At 40.2% G+C, this 25,769-nt stretch overlaps 1 protein-coding gene and 1 pseudogene across 1 annotated transcript in view; one reads left to right on the top strand and one right to left on the bottom strand.

Moving 5' to 3' along the window:
- The window catches only part of Ctnnbl1 (catenin beta like 1), a 154,847-nt gene that overhangs the window by 58,849 nt on the left and 70,229 nt on the right, over positions 1-25,769 (bottom strand). The window contains exons 8-11 of the mRNA XM_046433376.2: positions 23,303-23,375; positions 23,006-23,064; positions 21,542-21,690; positions 1,090-1,271 (exon numbers count right to left, since the gene is read on the bottom strand). Coding sequence (XP_046289332.1) covers positions 1,090-1,271; positions 21,542-21,690; positions 23,006-23,064; positions 23,303-23,375 — 463 coding nt within the window. The remainder of the gene's footprint in view (positions 1-1,089; positions 1,272-21,541; positions 21,691-23,005; positions 23,065-23,302; positions 23,376-25,769) is intronic.
- LOC124085339 (ubiquitin-ribosomal protein eS31 fusion protein-like) lies at positions 9,364-11,357 on the top strand (annotated as a pseudogene).

Here is a 25,769-nt window from a genome sequence, read left to right as displayed (position 1 = left end):
TGTGATCTGAGGCACGCTGCAGTCTCCACCTGATCTCACTCTGCCCCTTCCTCCCTGTCCCTGCCAGACTTTCCGCTCTCTGGAGATCTATCACAGAGGATAGCACTAGAGGTGATCTCTGAAGACGGGTCACACTAGTTTCCCTTTAGCTACTCCAAGATGGCGGAGACAAAACACAGTCAATTTGAGTAGACAAAGACAAGAGCTCTCAAACTTTTATCCAGGAGGGTAAAGAATGCAAAAGATACTAGATATATATGCCAATTCCACCAGTCACTGAAACACGGCTCACCCAACCACGCGACCAATGTTGCTTCTGACAACCAAGCTCCCGAGCTGGGTGCGTTCTCCTCCCACCTCATATACCACCTCTGCCCCTCCTCGCCCTTCCCACACTTTAAAATAACCACCCAACCATGTAAATTGCCTGGTGCAAGTGTCTGCTAACCTCCAGAGGAGCTGTCAACGCTCATAAATCCTGGCCTTCTGGATTGCACTGCGGCTTTTTACTGGGGGAGGGACGTGGCAGGCCACTAGACAGTTGCAGGAAGGGACTGGCCCAGCAGTAACTACTCTGGTTACAGAGTCGCAATTCATGGCAGCATTTTGCTGGGAGTGTGCACCATCAGGGAGGAGAAACATAAAAAGGGGAACCTGGGCTGTAAATAGTTTATTTCGGCAATTCCTGATGTTGGCTGAATCATACTTTAATACAGAAATACATGAAAGCACCACTCCAGAGGTGACATGTGTTGCCACCTCATTACTCTTTTCAAAAGGGTCTTCCATCAGAGAGACACCTCGCTACGAACTGCAGTGAAGAAAACAAAGCTTCCCGCACAGACTTATTAACAGGCCGGAAGCAACTGGATCCACCAGGATTCAAACAGCAGCCCAACGTGTGATATGAGGGCCCGGGTCTGAGCTGCTGCTCCACGTGTACAGAAATCAGAAGACAGAAAGGGAAAGGAGCGCTCTTCCCCTCGAGACTCTACTCCCAAATGCCTGCAGTTTCTCAAAGTAACATCCATTTTCCCAGTTCCTCATCAAGCCCCGACAAGGCCAACCCCTCCCGCCAACTCCTCCTACCTTCGTGTTCCTTCTCCGTGGTCCCCACCTTCTTGATCTTTCTGGGAGATTTCATAAAAAGAGGAAAGATGGTTCGTAAGCCAAGAATGTCAACGAACTTATGGCAATTGTCCGTGCCCTCGGGTCCGATCATGGCATGATCCAGCACTTTGAGGGCGCTGCTCCGGGAGATCTTCTTTTCACTGGAAAAGAAGAGGTTTCATGTGAGACATTTAAAGGGGAAGTTCCAATGTTTAAAAAAAAAAGTGTATTTATTTCAGTCTCATAAATGAGGAAAAAAAGGAAAGAAAAAAAAACACCCAAAGTGAGAAAATGATTATATTATATTGAAATGGAATATTACACACTTATTAACAATCAAGAGTCTGTAAAAGCACAAATAAATTCTTACAGTTTACAGTAAACACAAAAGGTAATATTTAAAATTTCATACAAAGCATTTCCACAATTATATGGAAGGTGTGTTAAAAAGAAAGAGATCATGGGCTGGGGTTGTGGCTCAGAGGTAGAGCGCTCACCTAGCATGTGTGAGGCCCTGGGTTTGATTCTCAACACCATATAACGTAAAAAAAGAAAAAAAAAAAGACATTGTGTCCACCTATAATCAAAAAAATAAATATTAAAAAAAAAGAAAAGTGATCAAAATTCTGAGAGAGATTATTTCAGGATGGTGGTATTATAGATGACTTATTATTCCTTTTTCTTTCTTTTTAATAGCTTTAGCAAGATATAATTCACATGCTATATGATTCTCCCATTTAAAATACACAACTCAATGGATTGCAGTCCATTCCAGATAAAGGTAACCATTATTCCAATTATAGAACATTTTCATCACCCTGAGAAGAAACCACGTCCTCCTTAGTTATCACACCCTGAGCGGTCCTCTCTCTAGCCCTAAGCAATCACTGATCTGCGTTCTGTCTACACAGATTCGCCTGGACATTCCCAGTAAATGACATCATGTAATACTTGGAGCCCAGTGACTGGCTTCTTTCATTTGGCATACTACTGTCCAGGTTCATCCATGCTGTAGCACATGCATTAGTGATTCATTCCTTTCGCTGGCTGACCACTATAGCTAACCCAGGATTTGTCTATCATCTGCTGATGGACATTTGGGTTGCTTCCTCCTTTATCCTTTTATGAACAATGCTGATATAAATACTTGTGTACATGTTTTTATGGAGACATGTTTTCATTCCTCTTGAGCAAGTAGAAATGCTGGGACACGTGGGAACTCTGTTCAACCTTTAGAGGAACTGCCACACTGTTTTCCAAAGTGGTTGCACCGTGTACATCCCCATCAGCATCATGTAAGGATTCTGAGTTCTCCATACTTTTCCAACACTAATCTGAATTTTTGGTTCTACTCATCCTAGTGGGTGTGAAGTGGTATCTTTTACACTTTTCATTTGCATTTCTCCGCTAACTAACGATATCAAGAAATTTTTCATGCACTTATCAGCTACTGGTATATCTCTTTGGTATATTATCTCTTTTCTATTTTATTATGTTTTTTTCCATAATAAACATATAATACTTTTAGAATTAGAAAAATTTAACTACTAAAAAAATAAAAATAAAAGGGAATCCCTCCTTTGAAGCCAAAGATCACAGGATAATCATCCCACCACTGGCGATTGCAGACACTTTTCTAAGTGTAGCCAGCTTTCCACTGCTGTGACAAAACCCTCCATAACTTATCAGGAGGGAAGACTTATTCAGACCCGTGGCGTCCGGTGTTTCAGTTCATGGTTGCTGGACCCATGTTTGGGGCGGTGATGGCGCAGTATGTCACCGCAGGGGCCCATGGAGGAGTTGCTCGATTCATGGCAGCCGGGGGTGGGGGTCTGACTCTCTCCCATTAGGCCCACCCCTTTTATTCTTTTGTGGTACTGGGGATTGAACTCGGGGTCTGGCATGTGCTAGGCAGATGCTCTACCACTGAGCTATGTCCCAGCTGTTTTTTGTTTCTGAGTTTCATTTAGAGACAGGGTCTCATTAAGTTGGCCAGCCGGCCTTAGACTTATGATCCTCCAACCTCAGTCTTCTGAGTAGCTGGGATCCCAGGCGTGGGCTGCCATGCCCATCTCGGCCCCACCTCTTCAAGATCTACCACCTCCCAACAGTACCGGCAACAAAGCCTTTAGCATATGGGCCCTCAGAGATGGTTTAAGATCCAAACCATAACAGGAGTATACTTTTCTATAACATTAGTTTTTTTTCCTTTAACACTCTGAGGTAGAAAGAAGCAAATCAGTCATTTCCTATCTTGGTACAGATGGCAAATCAATCAACCAAGCCAATACACAATGTTTACTGAGCACTTACTCAGTATTGTGATAGATAAAAGAGAAAACAAAGACATGGCTTCTGCTTAAAAAAATTTAAATCTATTTGGGGAGACCAAATTAATGTGAAATAATCAGGGAAAAATACAAATCAACATATAATTTATCTTCCTGTATTATTCAGTCTACAAATATTTACTGGCTACCTCTCCTGTGAAGATAAAAGATCTCATGCACCTTATGTTCTAACTGCAGGAAACAAAGAGAAATTAAAGTGCTTGATAGGAAATATTGTCAAGGAAATAAAACAGGGTGTATTATTAACAGTCCTACATTTCTTCTCCTTGTTATGGATTAATCACAACAATTCACAGATACTCACAAATGACCTTTAGTTCGGTCTCTGAGTTTGAGAAAAAGAAGGCTACTAGTAGGCATCTTTACCCAGCAGACACTAACTAGTCCAGCTGCCAGGGATTACAAGGTCCCTGTCTTTTAACAATATAAGTAATTTTCTATAACCTTAGTAATAGAAATTAAGTCCAAGAAGGTGAGAGGTAGAGGTGTCAAATGGCAGGTGCCTGACATTTGCACTGAATCTAAAGCATATCTGCCAGGAAGGGAAGGGACAGTGGTGACACTGGGGCAGTGGTGGATACACAGCACGTGGTTTGGGAATTAGAGGTGGATGTGAATGGCCAGAGGAGGAAGATGACTGAGGACAGGTGGCAAGAACATTGTCACCTCAGGCCTCTAGACTTGCCCCCAGGGAACCTGCTCATCCCATAGGTACTGAGAAGGTGTGAGAGGCATCAGTGGGGGAGGCCGCAGATGGACACATTCTAGAAGGCTCACCCTGGCAGCAGTGAGATGAAGGGGCTGCAGCAACGGGGTCTGGGGGAGGGAGGACAGCGAGGAGACTGTGGCAACAGTGCAAGTGAGAAATGGCAAACGGTTCTAAGTGTGGCATCTGTATAAAAAAGGTGCATTTGAGAGGAACAGAAAAATCTTAAACATCGGGGGCAGAGTAAACAAGGTTCCAAATTCAGCAGGAAAGGATTTTGTGCATCAAGATGAAATTCTAACAGGAAACTAGACAAATAATGTATTTGTTTTCACTGTAGCTAGACTTTAGCATCCTACTTTACAAATCTGAATTTACAAAGGTGATGACTAGGGCAGAAATTAGGAAACTGAGATACAAAATACTCATTGTTTAGTCACTAGGAAAAGGCCTCTTGAAATGAATGACGGTCACAGCACAGAGCACCTTCAGTTACCATTCAGCATACATTGAAACCATCTCACGAACAAGACAGAATTGTTTGATATACTAAAGGCAAAGGCCTCTGGAGTAGCGCAGCCTCTCTCTTTTCTCCTGCCTAAGCAAATTCAAGAAACAAAGGATTTAAAAGTGAAACCCTTCTTCAGGTAGGCAGCATAAGACACATTTAAAGGGGGCAGTAATTGCATATTGATCACCATTTAGGCAAGCTGCATGGAGGTGAACTTTGGAATATTCATTGGGCTTAAGTTCAGGCTTTTAGCAATCAATAGCTGTTTGGCTTGACTTTCTTGGGTTGACTTTATTTGAAATATTTATTCTACAGGAGGACAAGTAGTTTATCTTAGTCTTGTCTGGGTTCATCGGGCTGTCGATCATGCTGGGACCAATGTGAACGCCAACCTCAGTAAAACGGGGTGCTTGTGGTAGATGACTGGGGGTTCTCTACTGCTACCAATCTGCTCAAGTGAGCCTTGTGACAGAGCCTTGTGACACGGGCAAAACGTTTCCTGTTGTAGTTTTAATTAGCTTATTCTTCTTTATTACACAAAAACACTTTTGCAAAGAACATGGATTCTGAGTATGATTTTTTAGCTCATTTGTTCTATCATCAAACATTTACGACTTACCAGACAGGTGTGAGACATTATGTCAAGGATGCAGAGACAGGGCACAGCTCATTGCTTCTGGGGAGTCTGGCTCATAGGGCACACAGACATACTGAAAATGGGCAGATGGGAAAAGCCGAGTCCTACACAGGGCCTTTATACAGAGTTGGTGGGAAACGCAGGAAGGAGGGCTGGCTGTCTGCCCTCACAAAGGCGATGAGGCCTGAACTGAGCGTCAGTGGGTGTCTTCCTCAGTCAGGTGAAGAGGGAAAAGGTGCTTCAAGCAGAAGGAAGCAACTGCATGTGCAAGGATGTGAGTAGCATGGATCACTCAGAGAAGAGGTACACGAGACTGCTAGAACATGAAGAGCAGGCGAGCAGCAGCAGCACACGGAGCCTGTTGGTTTTGTGTTGAAGAACTGCATCTGCCAGTGTCCCGGAGAGCAGGGGTGAGGCAGCAGAAAGGGAACAATGCTAGAGGCGGAGAGAAAGGCAAAGTAACAGTAGGCAGGGACGGAAAGGGCCGAGCTCCCACTGAGCCAAGAAGCCTTTGGAAAATGGCAGTGACGTCCAGCTAGGAATGAACTGTCTCAAGTCCAGGAAGGAAGTCAGCAATGGCAGAAAGTGCAGAGGAGTCATTGAATCTATGAGTTGTAATGAAGTATAAGACTACCATGAAGGGTACCAAAAAAAAAAAAGAATCAAAAAAGAAGAAAAATGGAACCCTAGAGGAAACTTTCTGGAGGACAAGTGGGAGAGATAAAGTCCTTTCCCTCTTGGGCCAAAGGAGCTTGAGGAATTAAAAAAAAAAAAAAAATTAAAGTAATAAAGTGATAGGCATTCTTTAAAGAATACTGTGAATCATAAATTAATCTTGGCATGAAATTGGATGATGGCATGAGATCATTTTTGTTTGCTTTATAATGTACATGCTAAGGTTCAGTTCCATTAAAGCTTCCAAAATAAAAGATTACAGAACCTAGGACTCGTATGAATTAAGACAATGGGATCAATATGACTGTATTAGTCAGTTTTCTGTCATTATAATGAAACACTTGAGGCAAGTAACTTATAAGAAGAAAGGTTTATTAGCTCATGGTTTTGGAGGTTCCAATCCATGATCAAGTAGCTCCATTTGGGGGTCTCTGGTGGAGGTGCTGATGGCAACGGTGAGAAGCATGTGGAAGAGTGAAGCCAGTTATATCCATAAGCCAGGAAGCAAGAGGAAGAGGCCGGATCCCATAATTTCTTTCAAGGGTATGCACCCAAGGACCTTCCATTAGGTCTCCTAGCCTAAGGTCCCATCACCGCCAAACAGTGCCACCCTGAGGATCAGACCTTTAACATCCAGACCTTTGGGGTCACTCATCCAAACCAAAGCAATAATCATAGCCAATTTCGTGTTACTGACATAACGCCCTAAATGTCGGCTGGGGAGAGGTGCCAATCAGTCCTCACCAGGCTATGGGAGCCCAGGCAGCACCACTCAACACAGCTCCTCCCACCAGACCTTGGGCTTGGCCACGTGACCTTCCACAGCCAACACAATGTAAGTGCCCCACAGGCATCCTCAGAGAAAGAGCTGGAAGGCTTACTGCATCATGCAGTCTCTGCCCGATGAGAGGCATGTCCCAAGAAGCACTGCTCCTTCAGCCTAAGTCCCCAAATAAATCAGGTGGAACACAGAGCTTCTGGTGGCAGGTGATGAATATACCAAGAGTAAAAAATAAACATTTGTCATTGAAAGTCCTTGAGATTTTGAGGTTGTTGCTTCAACGAAACCTGACTGATGAAATCCATGATATTGAAAAGTTGCTCAGTGTTTAATAATAATACTTTCAGGTTAATTGCATTAGTATCCACCAGCAATAAAGAATAAGAAAATGTAGGAAAAAAGTATAATATACTACTGAACTTCCACTCCAGGTTAAAATGGCAATGACAGAGACTGAATTTACACTATTCTCTCCCTTCTGGTAACAAGGCAGGGAGAAAAAATGGAGAAAGGATACAGAACAATGGTTTTCAGACACCTGACAGCAGGCAGCTCGGGTCAGGGAACTCTGAGAGGGTAATGCTGCAATGGGCCCAACTGGGCACGGCGAGAACAGGCTCAGACCAGAGGAGACAGAGATAGGAGTCTGGGAGACCAATGCCGCCAGAATTCCCAAGGCAAGGTACCGGAGTACAGAGCTGCAGAGAGGTGCACAGGGCCTTCCCGTCTTGAGTGTGACTAGCACACACAGGTGAGGACACCAACCAGGTCTGCAGAAAGGAACCACCTGGAGGGAGGAGGGGAACAATCCCTAGAGTTACAGAGAACCAGAAATAAGTTTCTACTGTCATGACCTGGATCTGGCATGTCCTCCAAGGTGTCACGTGTTGAAGGCTTAGTTCCCAATGCAGCAGTGGTCAGAGGTGGGGCTTTTGGGAAGTGACTGGATCGTGAGGGCTCTGATCTCATTAGTGAAATAATCCATTGATAAATAACTTGATGGCATTAGGGAGAAGTAGTGGAAACTGCAAGAGGTAGGTAGGGCCTCTTGGAAGAAGTAGGTCACTGGGGGTGTGCCCTGGAAGGGCACATCTTGTCTCCGGCTCCTTCAATCTGCCCCCCGACCCAGCCTCTGTTTCCTGGCTGTCAAGAGGTAACAGCTTTGCTACCCTCTACACGACCACTATGCTGTCCTCTGCCTCATTACAGGTCCAGAAACAATGAAGCAGCCGACCATGGACTGAAACCTTTGAAGCTTGGAGCTAAAATAAATTTTCCATTTTCTAAGTTGATTTTGTCAGGCATTTTGTCTCAGCAACCAAAAGGTTAACTAATGCATAGTCCCCTGGTTACAGTACAAAAATCTTAGAAATTCACAGGGCACCAGGAGGAGCCCTCAAAAAGCTCTAGTTCAGTAATGAGACAAAATTAGCCAGACTATAGATGAGTCTGATCTTGCCCAACAGAGTTGAAAAGTAGGCCCCCAAAGAGCCAAACTATTTCCAAGAACCTTAATATCCTACAACAGAGATTTAAATATATATGTACATGTATGATTACATAAAGAGAAAGAAAGAAAGAAACAGGGGCTAACAAGGTAAAATTTACAATATTTGAATCTCAATAAATATTACCAGGGCACTCTGAAAAGCAGAAAAATATGTGCCATAAAGAGGAGAAAAATCATTAGTAACAATAACAGATGACAAAATTAAAAGATGAGGACATTAAAACAATTCTTATAACTATGTTTTGAATGTAAAATGGAAGTAGAGAGAATCTTCAGCACATTGACTGTAAAGATGAACGGAACCACAGGAAGGAAAAGACAACGTCTGGTAAAGAAAAAAAATACAGTGGCAATTAACTACAGGTTGCATCCTGCAGAAGGAAAAGAGTGAGTTTGAAAATGCAACAACAGGCAGGAGCTGCCCAAGACGAGACTCAGAAAGAAAAAGACTGACACCGACCCTCAGGGAGCTACGGCTGGACAACTGCAAACCACCTAACAGACATGGAGTCATATTTTATAATATATGATTATATGATAATTTATAAGTACACAGAGTTATAAAATATAACTATATTTTGTATGCATAAATATAAATTATATATATATATATATATATATATATATATATATGTAATTAAAGGCCCTGTAGGCAGATGGGGACAAAGAAAACATTAGAAAAATGTCAACCCCCAAAATTTCCACCTTTGATAAAAACTATAAAGGCATAGTCTTAAGAAATTCTAAGACCCTCAACACAAGAGACATGGAGAAAACTCTACCAAGGCACATAATGATCAAACTATTCAAAACTAATGATAAAATCTTAAAAACAGAAAAAGTGGGGTGGCAAACGACACACAGAGGAACACACATAGTAGAGTTCCTGCTGAGAGCCAAGCCAGCCCGAAGGCACTCAAAGAAAACACTCTGTCAACCCACACCTGAGGAGAGGTGGGCAAACACCTTTTCAGACATGCACGAGCCGACAGGAGGCAGCACCACAGGATCTTGGAGAAAGCCACTTGGCAGAGGGGATGGAAGCCAGACAGACACCTGCACAAAGCAATGGAGAGCAGGCAATGGAAGATGTGCAGGTAACATGAAAGACTTTCTTCTTCTTTAAAAGGTAAGTGATTGCCTAAAGAGAACAAACAGTGCCCAGTGGGACGTGTAACACATGCTGGAGTGAAAGGTGCAGCAACCACGGCACTAAACCAGGAGCAGGACTGGAAGTCATGTGGCAAGGCTCAGCGCTAAGTGTGTGCAGGCAGTTCTGGCATCTCTCCACCTGCTTAGGGACACCAGTCCTGCTGCAGCAGGGACCACCCCATGGCCTCACTGAAGCCTGACCATCTCCTTGGGGCCCTGCCTCCAAATATAATCAATCACTTTGGTGGAGGGGAGTGTTAGGGCTTCAGTATATGAACGTGGCAGGGCAGGGCAGAAGGCAAAGAAGGGGATGTCACGAGTAAGATGAAAACAGATGGTAAAAGATACACCATGTTATTAAGAGAAAGCCCTGGGGGTGACATTAGCATGAAACAAAGTAGACTTCTGATCAAAGGGCCTTACCAGGGATGAAAAAGGTCACTCCATACCAACAAAAGGTCAAATAGACGAGAGAACGTATCATCCAAAATATTTATGCACCTGCAATGACTTCAAAATACATGAAGTAGAAGTTGATAGAATTTATAGGAGAAGCAGAAATACCCCCAATTAGTCAGGGGTTTCAACGCCCCTCTCATAACTGATACCATAAGTAGATATAAAAATCTGAACAACATGATCACCAAATGAACCTACTCAACATGTATAAAATATTCCATACAAGCAGCACACACATAAACACGTCTACCTACCTACATTCTAGGCCAAAAAGAAGTCTTCATTAATTTAGAAGGGCTCAAATCACACCAAGTATGTTCTCTGATCACAATGGTATGGAAGCAGAAATAAAATCCTCAAATATTTGGAAACTAAACAATATACTTCTAAATAACTCAAAAGATGAAATTAAAATAAAGTATTTCAAACTAAATAAAAATGAGAATACAACATATCAAAATGCATTAACCCAGATAAAGTGGCAATCACAGGGAAATTTATAGTAGAGAAACTGTATTAGAAAATATAGAAGCCTTCAAGTTAATAATTTTAAATTCCCGTCTTGAGAAATCAGGAAAATGAACAGAAAATTAAACCCCAAAATCAAAAGAACATAAATAATGAAGACCAGAGCAAAACCCACAGAGACAGAAAGCAGCAAAGCGGCAGGAAACATCGAGAAACGGACACTGGTCCCCGATGGAATCAGTGAAATCCAACAGACCTCCAGCCACACTGATCAGGGGCAAAAAGAAAAAGGCACAAATGACAAACATCAGGAATAAGAGAGAGCGCACCACTCCAGATTCTAAGTCACGAGCAACTTTCTGCCCTAAATGCGGCAACAGTCCACATGAACAAATTCCTTAAAAGATGTAAATGATTCAATTTTCTCAAACAGAAAAAGATTACTGGAACAAACCAATAAATAAATTCAACTTCATCAGAATTTAAAAATTTCCAAGAATCCATTCTGGCTTTTCAATCCGCCATCTGCGGTGGGAAGACTATTACGCTCGAGGTTGAACCTTGGACCCTATAGAAAATGTAAAGGCCAAGATCCAGGATAAGGAAGGATTCCTCCTGATCAGCAGAGACTGATCTTTGCTGGTAAGCAACTGGAAGATGGACTACAACATTCAGAAGGAGTCCACCCTTCATCTTGTGCTGAGGGTTTGTGGTGGTGCTAAGAAAAGGAAGAAGTCGTCTTACACCACTCCCAAGAAGAATAAGCCTAGGAGAAAGAAGGTTAAGTTGGCTGTCCTGAAATATTATAAGGATGAAAATGGCAAAATTAGCCGCCTTCACCGTAAGTGCCCTTCAGATGAATATGCTGCTGGAGTTTTTATGACCAGCCACTTTGACAGACACTATTGTGGCAAGTGTTGTCTGACTTACTGCTTCAACAAACCAGAAGACAAGTAATGTATTTGAGATAATAAAAGACACGAACTAAAAAAAAAAAAAAAAAAAAGAATCTATTCTGAAAATGAAAAGGCAAGCCATGAACTTAAGAGAAAATATTTGTAAAGCATTTATCTGAAGATTGTATCTACGATATGGAAAGAACCATGACAATCCAGTAATAGGATAAACAACCGCCTATCACCAAATGGACAAATGATTTGAACAGACACCACCAAAAAAGATACATGGATGACAAATTAGCACATGAAGACACCAGACACCCTTAGTCACAAGTGGAAAACAAATCTAAACCAGAAGACGATCCCTACCCATCCACAGTCACTGCTAAAATGAAAGACTGACCACACCAAGTATTAGCAAGAATGTAGAGCAACTGAATTCTGAAGCACTGTTGTGGAATTAAAAAACAGTACAATCAATTTGCAAACAGTTTGGCAAAGCCTTAGCAAGCTGACCATGTACATATCATGTGACCCAGCTGTTCAGTTCCTATTCACACAAGAGCAGTGAAAAACATGTTTGCCCAAAAGATTTGGGCATGAATATTTATTGCAGGCTTTATTCTCAAGAGCAAAAACTAGAAACTCAAATGTCCATCAAGATATGTCTATATAGTGGAATGATATGTCTATATAGTGGAATACTACTCAGCCACGAGAAAGAAACAAAACTATTGATCACAACATGGACAAATCTCAAAATAATTACAGTGAATCAAACTGACCAGACCAAAGGGCGGGGGGTGGGGTACCATATGATTGTATATGTATAAAATTCTACAAATGCAAACTAAAATAAAATGAACAGGAAGCAAATCAATAGTTGCCTGGAGACAATGAGGCAGAGGAGAGGAGTTACAGATTACAAAGAAGCACAGGGAAACATTTTGGGTGTGATAAATACATTCATTGCCATGCTGCCAGTGAGGGTATGTACATACTGCAAAACTCATCGGATTGTATACTGCAGAGGTGTGCAACTCAACTACACTGGGATGATGAACAGCTAGCAAGTCGGTTGGAGGGCTCAGATAGGTTCTATACCATTTCCTGCCAGGTAATCTTGATTCAGTTCATCTGCCTTCTCCACCAACACAGCACTTTCCCATTTATGAAGTGGTAACATCAGCCTTGGGGGATGTTGGAAGGATTACTTTGTGCCTTTGAAGCATTTTTCGGGTTCCTAGAGAACAGGTGCAAACTACTATTATCCATCTAAGAAAGAACTGTAATCTTCAGCTTGTGGGGAAGGCAACGTTTGTCGTTAGACCACAAACAAGAACTGTGAGCAGCTTGGAAACCCAGCTGACTCCTTAAAGGTCTGCACCCTTCCTCGGCTTTTGCACTTGAAACCTGGAAGAGACTAGGGGCTGGAAGACTCCGGCTCTTGAAAATCTTACAGGACCTCAAGAATAAAAATGCAGAACAGTTTGGACTTTCAGATTTTCACTAGGAACAAAACTAATGTAGAACAAGTCAAAAAACTAGAGAATAAGACCACAGAGCTCCACATGCTGGCCCATCGACCTGCCTGCTTTGTCACAACCCACAACCCAGACGTGGGCCTGCAGACTTTCTTTGCAGATGGTATGTCATTGTTTCTGTATTTGTTTTCTTTATTAGAGAAACTTTTCTTTGGATTAAGGAAAATCTTATTGAAAAACCTTCCAGACCAGTGAAAACACTGCTGGTTCCTGGAATGGACGTGACTGTGTGTTATTCTCTTTTGCTTTTACAGTTAATAACCAAGATGCGTTCACTGCATTTCTGCTTCACGACCCAAGGTTGCATTTGTACACATCCCTTGGGATCATGGTGGTCTCTTCTATTTCTAACTGCAACTGGGTTTTACAACAGAAGTAATAAGCTTCATGTCAACATTTTCAAGGAAACTGACAACGTAATTCTTCTGTCTCCCACTGGCTTTGCTGCTTCTTAAAGAACCCGGAACTATTCTGATACAAGGACATACTGTTAGAAAGTGCTCTGTGGTGACAAGAAGCAGATGATTTGGGCTAAAATTAAACCTGAGATACTGGAATCTTCTATTTGCAGCAACCATCTTACCAAAGAGAGACATCTGTCACCAAGAACATGGAAATGGCAAACCAGTCTCCACCCAGGGCACTGTTAATAGCACCATCCTCATTTCCTGCAAATTCTAAAATGGCCACCCCCCGGTAAGTATAATTTAGCCTTATTCTGCATAGTGGAACTTCTGAATGGGATCACTCTTCTAAACTGCACAATTAATTATGTCTTCCCTGAATTTTATTTTCCTCTCAACCATCCCTGACTATAAAAATACCACCTGGCTCATGTTCCTATCTTAACTCTACTGCTACTCACTGAAGACCCTCCAAACAGCTTCTCTGTCCCTTCTTAACTATCACACTGAAAGAATGAGGCCAAGCTGCCCGGCACACACACACGGGCAGTGTCTTCTCCGAGGGGACTGGTTCTCCCCCTGCCCGAGAGGTCTGACCTTCCATCTCGCCGCAGTGTTCCTTTCCTTATAAAACGCTAGGGTGATGCAAGAATGGGAAGTTCTACTCCATGTATATAGGATATGTTAAAATACATTCTATTGTTATGGGCAACTAAAAAGAAAAAAATAAATAAAACACTAGGTTGACCAAATGAGAAATTCCTTTTTCTTTTCTTGCTTTCTTTCTAAAGTTTTTGTTTCCTTTTCTTTGAGTATATGGGTGTGTGTGTTGCCAAGGGGGGCGGGAGGGTTGGTCTGTACTCCAGGATGGCTACCTGCTGCTTTTATCACAGCATGGATTTCACTTTTAAATATCACCTCAACAATCTTTTCTTCTTCTACAAGATGTCTTCATTTGTTCTTTGGCAGAGAGAAAAACAAAGCAAAACAAAAAATGGTCTTTTCTTATTGATTCTGTCAAGCACTGCGAAATCCAGACAGTCAACACAGGAATGAGAAAAAGTTACCTGACAAGTCAACTCATCCCAGGGTGGCGGTGGACAGAGGGGAGAGGCCTGGGAGATGAGGGTAGGGAGGTGCTAGTGTTCAGACCCAGAAAATAAAAGCCGAGCGGCAAGGAACCTGTGTGGGGGCCTCTGTGCACCTTGAGTCGAAAGGTTATAAGAACTCAACACACAAAACGTAACCCTGCGATACCTATGAGGAACGAAGAGGAGAGTTTAAATACCCAAAGAGGACTACACAGCGTGGACACCTATGCTGGCCTCTGCTCTGAACCCCGTAGGCACAGGCTAAATGATCACAAGCCCAGGACTACAGGTGCCTCCCATCCAGGCCTTCCTGAGCCTTGAGGATCAGGTTCACAACCACTTGATGGCCCTTTTTTGGCTCTTAATAAGAAAAAACAGGACTCAATATCTTCAAACAAGAGACTGAGTTCTCAGCTACAAAGCTTTTAATGAGATGTTCTTTCCTGGGTCTATCTATGGGATTTGCCAGAAATTGTATGAATCAATAATTCTAAAAAACAAAAATGTTTTTAGATTTTTCTCATTCATCAGATTTACAGGAAGCCCAATGTGTGTACCTGTTTCTGGGCACCAGAGAGGCAAAGAGGAAGCCCTGGCTCTGCTTTCAAAAGTCCTAGGATACAGCTGGAGATCTGGACCACAGCTGTGACCACACCGGGTGGTACCACACCGGGTGGTAAGTGTGCAGGCAAAGATGAGCAATGGCTGCTAGAGTTTAACCCCCACATTGAAGACAGCTGGGGACAGAGCTGGGAGAGGTGACAGGGACAGAAGGCTGCTGAGAGACCTTTAAGGCTCAATATCCAGGGGTAATCCCCCAGAAAAAAACAATGGTAAGTGTTAAGAGAGCTAAGACAGTTTGGTTTAGAGAACAGAATGGAAAGGTATGGAAAGGGGAGAGGAGACATGGTACCATATCAAATGTTCAAAGCAAAGAAAAAAAGCAGAATTTAAAAAAAAAAAAAGTAAAGCTAATCATTAATAGAAAAAAATAGGAAAAATCTACAAAGGAAAATAATGAACAAGTGAAAAAAGAAAAGACAAAACAAAATTAAAACCTCAATGAAACTATCAAAATAAAATAGACAGGAAGAGGGCGAACCATGGAGTCACTACAATAAAAACAAATAGGTCAAGATCATTGCAAGACCTGAACTTACGCTGGACTAAATGAGTACTTCATCAGTTTTTCACAACAGTTACACATAACAAAATGACATGATAAAATAAGGACAAAATGATGAAAAGGAATAAAATAGATAAATATAAAATTATAAAAGAATCCAACAAAAGTTCACCACCTACAGCAAGGAGACACATTGACAAAACATGCAAATCAAGATTAAGATAAACAAACAGCATTATTTGCTGACTGAGCAAATTAGAACATAATGAACACAAAAAAATTAAAAAAGAAATAGTGAGAAAATCCACAATTATAGTGAGAGAAAGAACAAAATAGCTAAAAAGACAAAATCTGGCTATATTTACAAAGCTGATTTAGGAAATAATCATAGCATTTTATACCCCAGAAACAAATTTTATTCAAATGTTCAGGCTATTTTTAAAAACTTGCCATTAAAAATAAACAATCCCAAATTTAGAAAAGCAAACATTTTAGACTATTTTTTCTGTTACTGTAATAAGAAAAGGCAACTTGAATTTGGACATATGTGATAAAGCTAAGCAATGTAAAGTGAAAAATTTTAACCTTAAACACTTTTTAAAAATTATTTATTTGGTCCTGGGGATTGAACCCAGGTTACTTTACTACTTTTTAATTTTGAGGCAGGGTCTCACTAAGTTGTTGAGGTTGGCCTTGAACTTGTGATCCTTCTGCCTTAGTCTATTAAGTCACTGGGATTATAGGCATCTGCTACTGCAATAGGCTGAATGTTATTATTTTGTATTTTTTTTTATTTTGGGGGGTACTGGGGATTAAACTCAGACACTGAACCACTAAGCCACATCTCTGGCTCAATGTTGTATTTTATTTAGAGACGGGGTCTCACTGAGTTGCTTAGCCCCTTGCTTTTGCTGAAGCTGGCTTTGAACTCACAATCCTACTGCCTCAGCCTCCCGAGCCACTGGGATTACAGGCATGCACCCCTGCTCCTGGCTTGTTTTTGTTTTTAAAGAATAGAATTATTTTTAAGAGCATTAAGCATTTAACTCAGAAATTTAGGAAAAGGGCAATACTGTAAATGAAAAGAATCTAGAAAAAAGGGATTTAAAAATTCCCAAGGATGCAAAAAATAGGCTAAATCAAAATATAAACATTGTGGATCACAAGAATATGCTATTTTTATTTGCCAGCTATATTTTGACAGATACATAAACAGATTAAGAACTAGTTCTCTACAATAATAAGACCTCTGGAAAAACAAAAAAACAACAGAAAAAAATCCAATCACTTCTGAAAAGTGTGACTGAAGAGAAAAGTAGATACATTTAAATACAAAAAAAAAAAAAAGAAAGAAAAGAAAAGAAAATACAAAAGGGACATAAAGTACAGAAAATGATAAAGAATGTTAATAATACAAGAAAAATTTATACTAATGAACTTGCAAATCTACAAGAAATTGAAAAATGTCTAGGAACATATAAAACATCAAATTGCCAAGAAAAATTAGAACACTGATGAAAGAAATCAAAGACCTACATAAATGGAGAGATGTACCATGTACATGGATTGGAAAACTCATTACAAGATGTTCATTCTCCCCCAAATGACAGATTCAGCCCAATCCAATCAGAATCCCAGCAGGGTTTTTGTACAAAATCCCAGCAGGATTTTTGACAGTCTGACTTTGAATTTTTGAACTAGAATAGTTTCAACCATTTTGAAAAAGACCAAAAGTCAGAGGACTTATACTATCTGGTATCAAAACCAAACTTTTAGCTTTATAGTCAGAATCATCAAGATAGTACGACTCTGGCAAAAAAGACACAGGGATGAAAGGAACAGAACTGAAAGCACAGAAATAAACCCACACATATATGATAAATTGGTTTCTGACAAGAACTATAAAGACAATTTAATGGAACATGGATAGCAACTGCATTAAGTGGTTCCAGAATCAGCCATCTATATGTAAAAATAAGTCATAAATAAAACCACGAACCTCATTTCATGCTTCACATCATATACAAAATTTACCTTAACATGGATCACAGGCCTAAATGTAAAACCTAAAACTGAAAACTTCGAAAGGAAACATAGAAGACACTCTTAGATTGTGGGTTAGATAAACATAATTGATATATAATACCAAAAGCTATTTATTGAAGAAAAGATGTATTAATTGGACTTGAAAGTAAAACTTTTGCTCTTTAAAAGACACTGCCAAGAGGTGAGAAGGCAAGCCTCAGACTAGGAGGAAAATATTTCCAAACCATATAGCTAACAAGACTTGTATGTAGAATAAAGAACACTTAAAACTTCAAGATTTTTTCAGAAAGGTCACATGCACATGAAAAGATGCTCAGCATCATTAATCATTAGGGAAATGGAATTGCAAACCATCACAATACACACCCACTTAAGAGCCCAAATCAAAGTCCTACAATACTGCTGGTCTGAATGTGACACACTTTGCTTCTGGGAATATACAATCACAAAACCACTTTGGAAAACAGCTTGACAGTTTCTAACAATAAACGTGCACTTACAATATGACCCATCCATTCTATTCCTAGGCATTTACCAGAGGAATGAAAGTATGTTTATACAAAGACTTGTGGCAGCTTTATTTATTATGCAAAATACTGGAAACAACACAAAATGTTCATCAATAGGTAATAAAGAGATAGACTGGAATGTAAAGATGACTGGGCTACTACTAAGCATGAAAAGAAAACAATCATTTGATAGATCCAAAATGAATGAATCTCCAAAACAGTCTATTGAGTAAAATAAGCTAGAGAAAAAACATCCCCTATAATTCCACTTAAATGAAATTCTAGAATGACAGTGGTTGCCTGGGGCTGGGATGGATGGGTGGGAACTGATTACAAAAAGCAATCAAGGGAACTTGGGGGATAATTAAAACGATCTATATATGCAGTGTCCAATATGGTAGCCAGTAGCCATGTATAGCGATGGAGCATTTGAAATGTAGCCGATACAAACGAGGAGCTAATAATTAGGAGCTAATTATTAAATTAAATTGAAATAAACTTAACTTCCTTTTGTTTCTTTTACCCACTTTAATGTGGCTAATAGAAAATATGAATTACATATCTAGCTTGCATCACATTTCTACTAGACAGTACTCTTCTGTAATGTTGTCTGTGGTATAAAGACAAAAGAGTATGTCTGTTAAAATTAAAACTTCAGCTTAAATTGGGGGCATTTCATTGCATATGAATTATGCCTCAATAAACTTGGTAAAAACGTTAAATTGGTAGTATATACGTGTTTTTTGTGTGTGCATGTGTGCGTATAAGAGACTGCATGTGTGTATGTGTAACTATCTTGTTTGTGACCTTTCCTTGTCAACAATCAGAAATGAAAAATGCACAGGCTATCTACATGCAAAATTAACTGTTCCACTTGATAGTCACCATATTAAATTATATTGGTTATTTAACATCTGCTGCCTTCACTATTCTTGAGTTTCTTGAGGGCAAGAATCCTGTCTTGTTCATCTCTATAAGACAGAAAGTTAACGTAGTACCTTATCAATGTTTTAATAGCTGCAGACTGCCTCATTTTATATTGTCCAATTCCCTCAAATCTCTGCAAACTTAGCAGTATTACCCCATTTTCAAGTGAAAAAAGTGAGTCAGAAAGGTTAAAGTAACTCACCAAATATCCAGAGGTAATAAGCAAAAATCTGTATTCCAAACTCCCATTCACCTCAATTCCACAGCACCCTCTTCACTCTCTACTACCCTGCCACCTCTCCAGGTAGCAGTTCACAACTGCCTGACCGATGACCAAATCAAAGTAAAATTTTGTATTTGGGGGCAGTGGAACCACAGAAGATTTCCTGACCTTCTAATATTACAGCTTCACTGGATGAGCTCCCTCTACACAGAGCAGATCTTACTAGATAAGGAAGGGTAAATATAATAGGAAAAAAAAACCCTTCTCCTCTCAATTAAACTTTTTAGTTGGGATTCTGAAGAAGAAAAACAATGCAGAACAAAGAGCATTTCAAAGAGACAAAAGGAAATGCTGAATCTGCTAATATAGCTAACTAATGCCAAAGGAGGATCTAATTGCAACTTCAGCATTCAAAAATGAAAAGTGAGGCAAGATCCTAGAGAGGTACAGTTTCTATGTCTTTTGGATTCTTCTTTAATTAGCCTCCCAGAATCTCAGCATTCCTGTTTGAATAATCCATATTTCTGGTTATTTATTCAACTCCCCACTGCTACACATTACCAAGCCATATGCTACAGAAATACATCACTTCATGTTTGCACTCAACCATCCAAAGACATTGGCAGTTCAGACCTTTAAGAAGCTTACGGGAAAGTCCCTGCAGAGTGTAGTTTTAAGGTTAGAAGACCCAAAAAGCCAAAAGCATCTTCTATATATGCTATTTGCTTGAGAGAAGGTGGGTCATTTCAACAAAAGGACAGGCAATTAGAAGGGTAAAGCAGGTAAACAAACACAGCACTCAAGAGAGCAAAGGTAGGATGCATCAGCAGAACAGAAAAGGCCTCTGGTTAATTTCCCATATTCCTGTCTGCCCACTGAAAAAGAATTCATTTTTAAAAGCTTTTCTCGAAGGAAGATTTTCAGTCAATCTGAAGTCTGGAATGTGCTGGGCAAAAGAATTCCCCAAACCCTTCACAAGTCTTTTAAAGAGAAGAAATTTTAAAAACACATCTCAATAGTCATAAAATAATTTTAAACACAAAATGGTCATTGTCAAGTTTGTTATAAATAAACCTCAAATCACCAATAGAATACAAACTCCCTTAGAGTCCATTAAGTAGTTACTGAACTCTCCTGAAGATAATGTCAAGGTATGGGAAACAGCAGGTTGTTTGTAAGAAACACTATAGGAAATTCTATGTGTGGCAAGCTTAAAACCAAGAAAAAAAAAAAAAAAGAGCAAAAGAAAATATATACCCAAAGAAGAAATTTTAAAAACACATCTCAATAGTCATAAAATAATTTTAAACACAAAACGGTCATTGTCAAGTTTGTTATAAATAAACCTTTGTATGGGTGACAGAACTGTCTTTTTAGCTTCTGGAAACAGAAATCCTGACCTTTTTATTTCCGTGTAAGCCTGACCCTTAACATAGTACCTTATCAATATTTTAACCAAGCTTGCATGTCTATAGTCTAAATTATATTTAATGTATAGCATTAATTAAATATATATATTTAATATACATCAAACTGAAAAAAATTTCAACAGACTTTTCACTGTATATGAATGGTAGTTTCAAGATGGCAGACTCTGGCTCAATTTTTAAAAAATAACTCTACAATGATTAGAGAGCATTCAACCATTCAGGCATGCTTCAGTGCCTCTCAGCTTAAGAAACTGTCCCTGACCCTGAACAACACTCTTCTTACTGCCATCCCTTACCCTGCCATACCTTTTGTTCTCTATTCTCCTTCTTAGAGATCTTGAAAAGAATTATCAATATAAATGATCTTCCTCTTTTGTTTCCAACTTTAGGAAATTACTGAGAAACTAGCATGATGTCCTCTTTAAGGAATTTGGGCATACATAATAAAACATACAAGGAAAGTATTACAAACAAAAATTCTAGAGTTGTCCTACACGTTTTCATACTTCTGTGCTTTGACACAGCACACGTGCAACCCATTATTAAATGTCTAAATGAAAATATGAATGACTTGTTGTCAATAACAAAAATAAAACCAACATGGCATAGATAGGTCTATGTGGGATATACAAAAAATGGTACTAAGCTTAGAATGAACAAAAGAAATGTTTAAAAATTAATGGCTAGATTTTCCCAAAACCAACACAGTAAGGGAAGGCACAAAATATAAATCACCCTTCAATGCAGGGGTCATCTTACCACCTTACCACACATCTTACCACACAACGGGGCACCAACAGACCAAAATCCATTCATTCATCTGCTCTAACAGGATTGCCCAAACTCACCCATACCTGAAGACTGTTCTGTACAGATGGGAAACTCGAGGGCATTAAAAAACCACAGCTACAAGTTTTTAGATTCAGGCTAACAGTAAGGAGTTGGTAAAAGAGTTGGGAGAGTTAGGAGATCAGAATCATACCGGAGCATGAGATTCATCAGCTGAAGGCCCTCGCCCTTCAGGAAACGTTCACGATTGGAACTGAGCATCAGGCAGGAACACAGTGAGTCAAACAGATTCTCCATCATCTCCTGCTCCTCGGCTGTGCTGGGATTGTGTCTTTTAAACACCTGTCAAGCAAAGACAGCAGAAAGCACAGAGTCCTAAGAGAATGTCTTTTCATCACACATCACCCACCAACTTCCAACGCCTGCCATCACAATAACCCCACCACTGAGGACACAAATTTACCATACTAAATCTCATCAGGTTCCATTTTGGAAAAACGGACCTTTCCGATTCATTGGTATTAAAATACATGGATGCCAGTTCATGCAAAAACACAACACTGGATCCATGAGTGACTCTCAGTTCTAAGGGGGCAGATTTTTTTAAAAAAGAAAAGGAAAGAAAACAAAACCCCAAGACCCATTAACTGAAATATAATAGAAACAACTTTGTTCACTTCCCTCAAACCCTCTAGTGGCACAACCTGACCATATCAAGCTTTCCCCCCTCTTAAAAAGCTGCAACCCAGTGGGGTAAATCCTGGCTTAATGAAAGGAAGTTTCCTAACAGGGCTTCGGAACTGCTTCAGAGAACGGCTTCATACAATAGCTGGGGCTCAAGTCAGGGAAAGGGCTTGGAGTTTTGTCTTTGTCAGAGTTGTAGGGCATGTTAAGAGGAGAGCCTTCCAGCAGTGTATGTATATACAGTCAACTACAAGATGATCGATAATCTTGCAGGAAAGGGACTAACAGATTTACATTTGAAAGCTCTATTTTTGGGGTGGAGGCCAAGCCACTCAGGCTGCTGGCACCAAGATAGAAGCTGTATGCAAACTGACATCTCAGACACTCCCAACACTCTTCAGATTTTATCCAAATGATCTATTTTCAGTCTTGTTTTTGGAATAACACAGATGAGATTTGTTAGGAGAAATCTTAACAGTGCTTTCAGAATGCCAGCAGAATAGCATTTCAACTGCATTTACATTTCTTTCAGTGAGCAAATGGCAGCTTCTGATTTCTCACTCCAGCCTCCAGTGCCCCTACCATCCTCGGTGACCTCTTTCCTAAATGAATGTTTAATGGCAGACTGACAGGAAAGGAGGTGAATAATCGTGGGAATGGTTCAAGTGAAAGTCATGTGATATTCTTGGTCCAAGAACCTACGTGAAGTAGGAAGCTCATCTCCTCTGGACTGGCAATCTCGTTATCAGAGGTGGGGAAAGGCTGGACCAAGATCCCAGTGATGCCTGGTTAGAAAGACGAATGACCAAGAAAAGGAGGCAAACCCCACGCCAGCACGGTGACCTCCAACCTGCCAACACGACCCACATGTTTTGAACCACAGCTTACTCCGTCCGGCAATTTCCAGCTCCGCCTCCCATTTAAAGTAGGCCATGTATCTTCATGGCAGACAGGAAGCATAAGAATTACTCACGGATAACTGCTGAAGAAGCACATCGATTCCATCCAGCTCCCCAAGCAATTCCCTGTTTTCTAAAAGAGGAAAAAAATAGAGGAAGAAAAAAAAATGAAGCTAACTGTCAGATTTTACAGCCGTCTAACACTGATACATCACCAAACAAAATCAATACAGCTTGACAGAGTACAAAAGCTGTAGAGAGAGCGAGAGGGGAAGACAGGGGATGCCAAAGGCAAGAGAGCTTGCTGTCATGATCTGAAACAAGCCTGGCTCCTATCCTAACAGAATATCAATACTGAGAGGGAGCCTCACCGTCATTGTCCTGCAGCAATATGGCCAGCACTTCACTGCAGTAGAGCTTGTTGGCATCGAAAGGCATCTTTGCCTGTGGGGAAATAGGAGAAATGAGAAAACCATTAAGGGGTCTTGCTTCCTTTCCCAGGACAAATTTTTCACACATTAGAGAGAAGCAGGAGTTAGGGAAAAGGCAGGTTAAAGGTAAAAGTCTGCCTCTGCTCTCCAGAGCCTAAACCCACGTGCTGAACAGCACACAGTGGACAGACACAATGACTCTCCACCCCTACTGCAAAGGCCTGAATGTCACCTCCTCTGTGAAGCCTTCCCAGACCCTTCATTTTTGAGTCCAGAGACTATACATGTCTAAGATAAAACACAGAAAGTTTTGATCTTTTAAGACTAAAGCCCATGAAGTGTCATTCACAAGTTAGAACCAGAAAATTAGGTTGTAAATTAGCTGATACATGATCATAGAAGTTGAAAAGAAAGCAATTTCTTGTTTAGATTAGCTGAATGTATTTATAACAAAGTAGTTCCTTTGGATTTTTTTAATGCTTGGAATTTAATTTGAAATCGTAAACCTATCTGCTTGTATGCCATAATCTGCCTACTATTTAAAAAGGAAACCACATTAAATATGCAAAAACGTGTTAATATTTTAACACCGAAATTACTACCCACAATTCTTTCCCTGCTGAGTGCTTTGCTACTTGGAGATTCAGAGGGGACACATCTATCGCACTGACTGTCTTTGATGGCTATCCACATGGTTGCCTCAGTAATAGTGAGACTTAGATATCTTCCCATTAACAATGCCCCTTGGATAAAGGTGCAGAGAGCAGCAAGCTCATTGCTATGTTTTTATTTATGGTATCTATGATCCTCAAAATGCAGCACATTAGACAATGACTGTTAATCAGCAGCAGCCTTTGCTATGTATCCAGGCTTTTTGAAATTTCTGTACCTGCAAAGGACAGAGGAAGTGTTTATCTTGGAGTTAACACTTCCATCACCTTCACACCACTTACAGTTATGTTTGGACATTGATTTTGTACTTAGGAAGGAAGAGTGGCACCTAATAAAGCATCACCCAGCACCATTTCAGTTTTCTATGCATGTTATCCTTGTTGAGCCAAAGTGTACTCCACAGGGTTGCAGAAGGATGACCAGGTCTGACCCAGCGTAAGTTAAAAGATCTGTTAAGTGCAAAGTCTTACATGTGCTGACTGAACGGGATGCTCCCTGGGCAAGCTGGAGGCTCTCTTTCAAAAAATTTGTATAATAGCTAGGGCTTAAATATACTCTGCGGTGTTTCAGTTTAAGAAAAATGATTTTATAAAAATCAAAACACTAAGGTGAAAAGCCAAGGAGTGAGAATCTCCATTAGAATCAAGGATTTGCTAAAAGATCACTCAAATTATTTAAATCCCTAGCACTGCTACTATATTTTAACTGGTTTTAGCCACACCAACTTATACGCAACTTTTCAAGGGCCAGTGTTCTTTGAACAAGATGCAGTTGACTTGAAGAAGCCTGAAGATGCAGGCCACCACAGCAACAGCCTATCTGTGATAACTGTTGAGTGCTTCTCATCTTTCATTTGACTTTATAAACTCCTATCTCTGAGTTAGAGTTTCTCTCTTCCTTTCAATAAACATTTATTGGGCACCTGCTGCATGCAAGGCACAGAATTAAACACAACAGCCAACAATGTGAACCTTCCCCTCTATTAGAGCATTTAAAAATATTACACTGAATTCAAATTAATGTTATTAAGTAGTACAGTCAAAAAGAAAGAAAGAGAGAGATGTATCTGATATACACCTGAATTTACTCACAAATGTGCCATCATTTATGTGCCACAAAGTCTACAGTTCACAAACTGTGTGCTCAGGTAGATGGGGTGCCATGTTGAATTCACCTCGGGGTATTTTTGAATTTTCAAGAAAAATATGGTAACTCATGACATCTACTGAGCACTGCACTAACTACTAGCGTGAAGTACATTTCTTATGACATTATACCTTAATGGAGCCAGATTTTGAAAGTTGATAAAAGAACTGTGTGAAAATCAGCAAGGAACAGGAACAAGGGTGGTGGTAGTCAACCTGATGACAAGATCTAAAAGGCACACACTCAGCCATTTAGTAACCGTGGCAAACAAAAATGAAATAAGGGGCTGGGGTTGGAGCTCTGTGTAGAGCACTTGCCTAGCACATGTGAAGCACTGGGTTTGATCCTCAGCACCACATTAAATAAATAAGTAAACAAATAAATAAATAAATAAATGTATTGTGTCCTTATACAATACACACACACACACACACACTCACACACAGAATGAAATAAAACATTTCTTTCAATTTATGTGTGTTCTTTTTTCAAATAGTTACTGAACTATTAGATTATGCATATATGTTAAATTATTTGGGCCTAACTACTTAATAAACAGAATGCGAGGAATTTTTTGGCATGGAGGCAC

This window comes from Marmota monax, unplaced genomic scaffold, assembly GCF_021218885.2.
Source record: "Marmota monax isolate L192 unplaced genomic scaffold, Marmota_monax_Labrador192_F-V1.1 WCK01_AAM20220418_F8-fsc00014, whole genome shotgun sequence".
NCBI classification, from domain to species: Eukaryota; Metazoa; Chordata; class Mammalia; order Rodentia; family Sciuridae; genus Marmota; species Marmota monax.
This window is presented reverse-complemented; position numbering and strand designations above follow the sequence as displayed.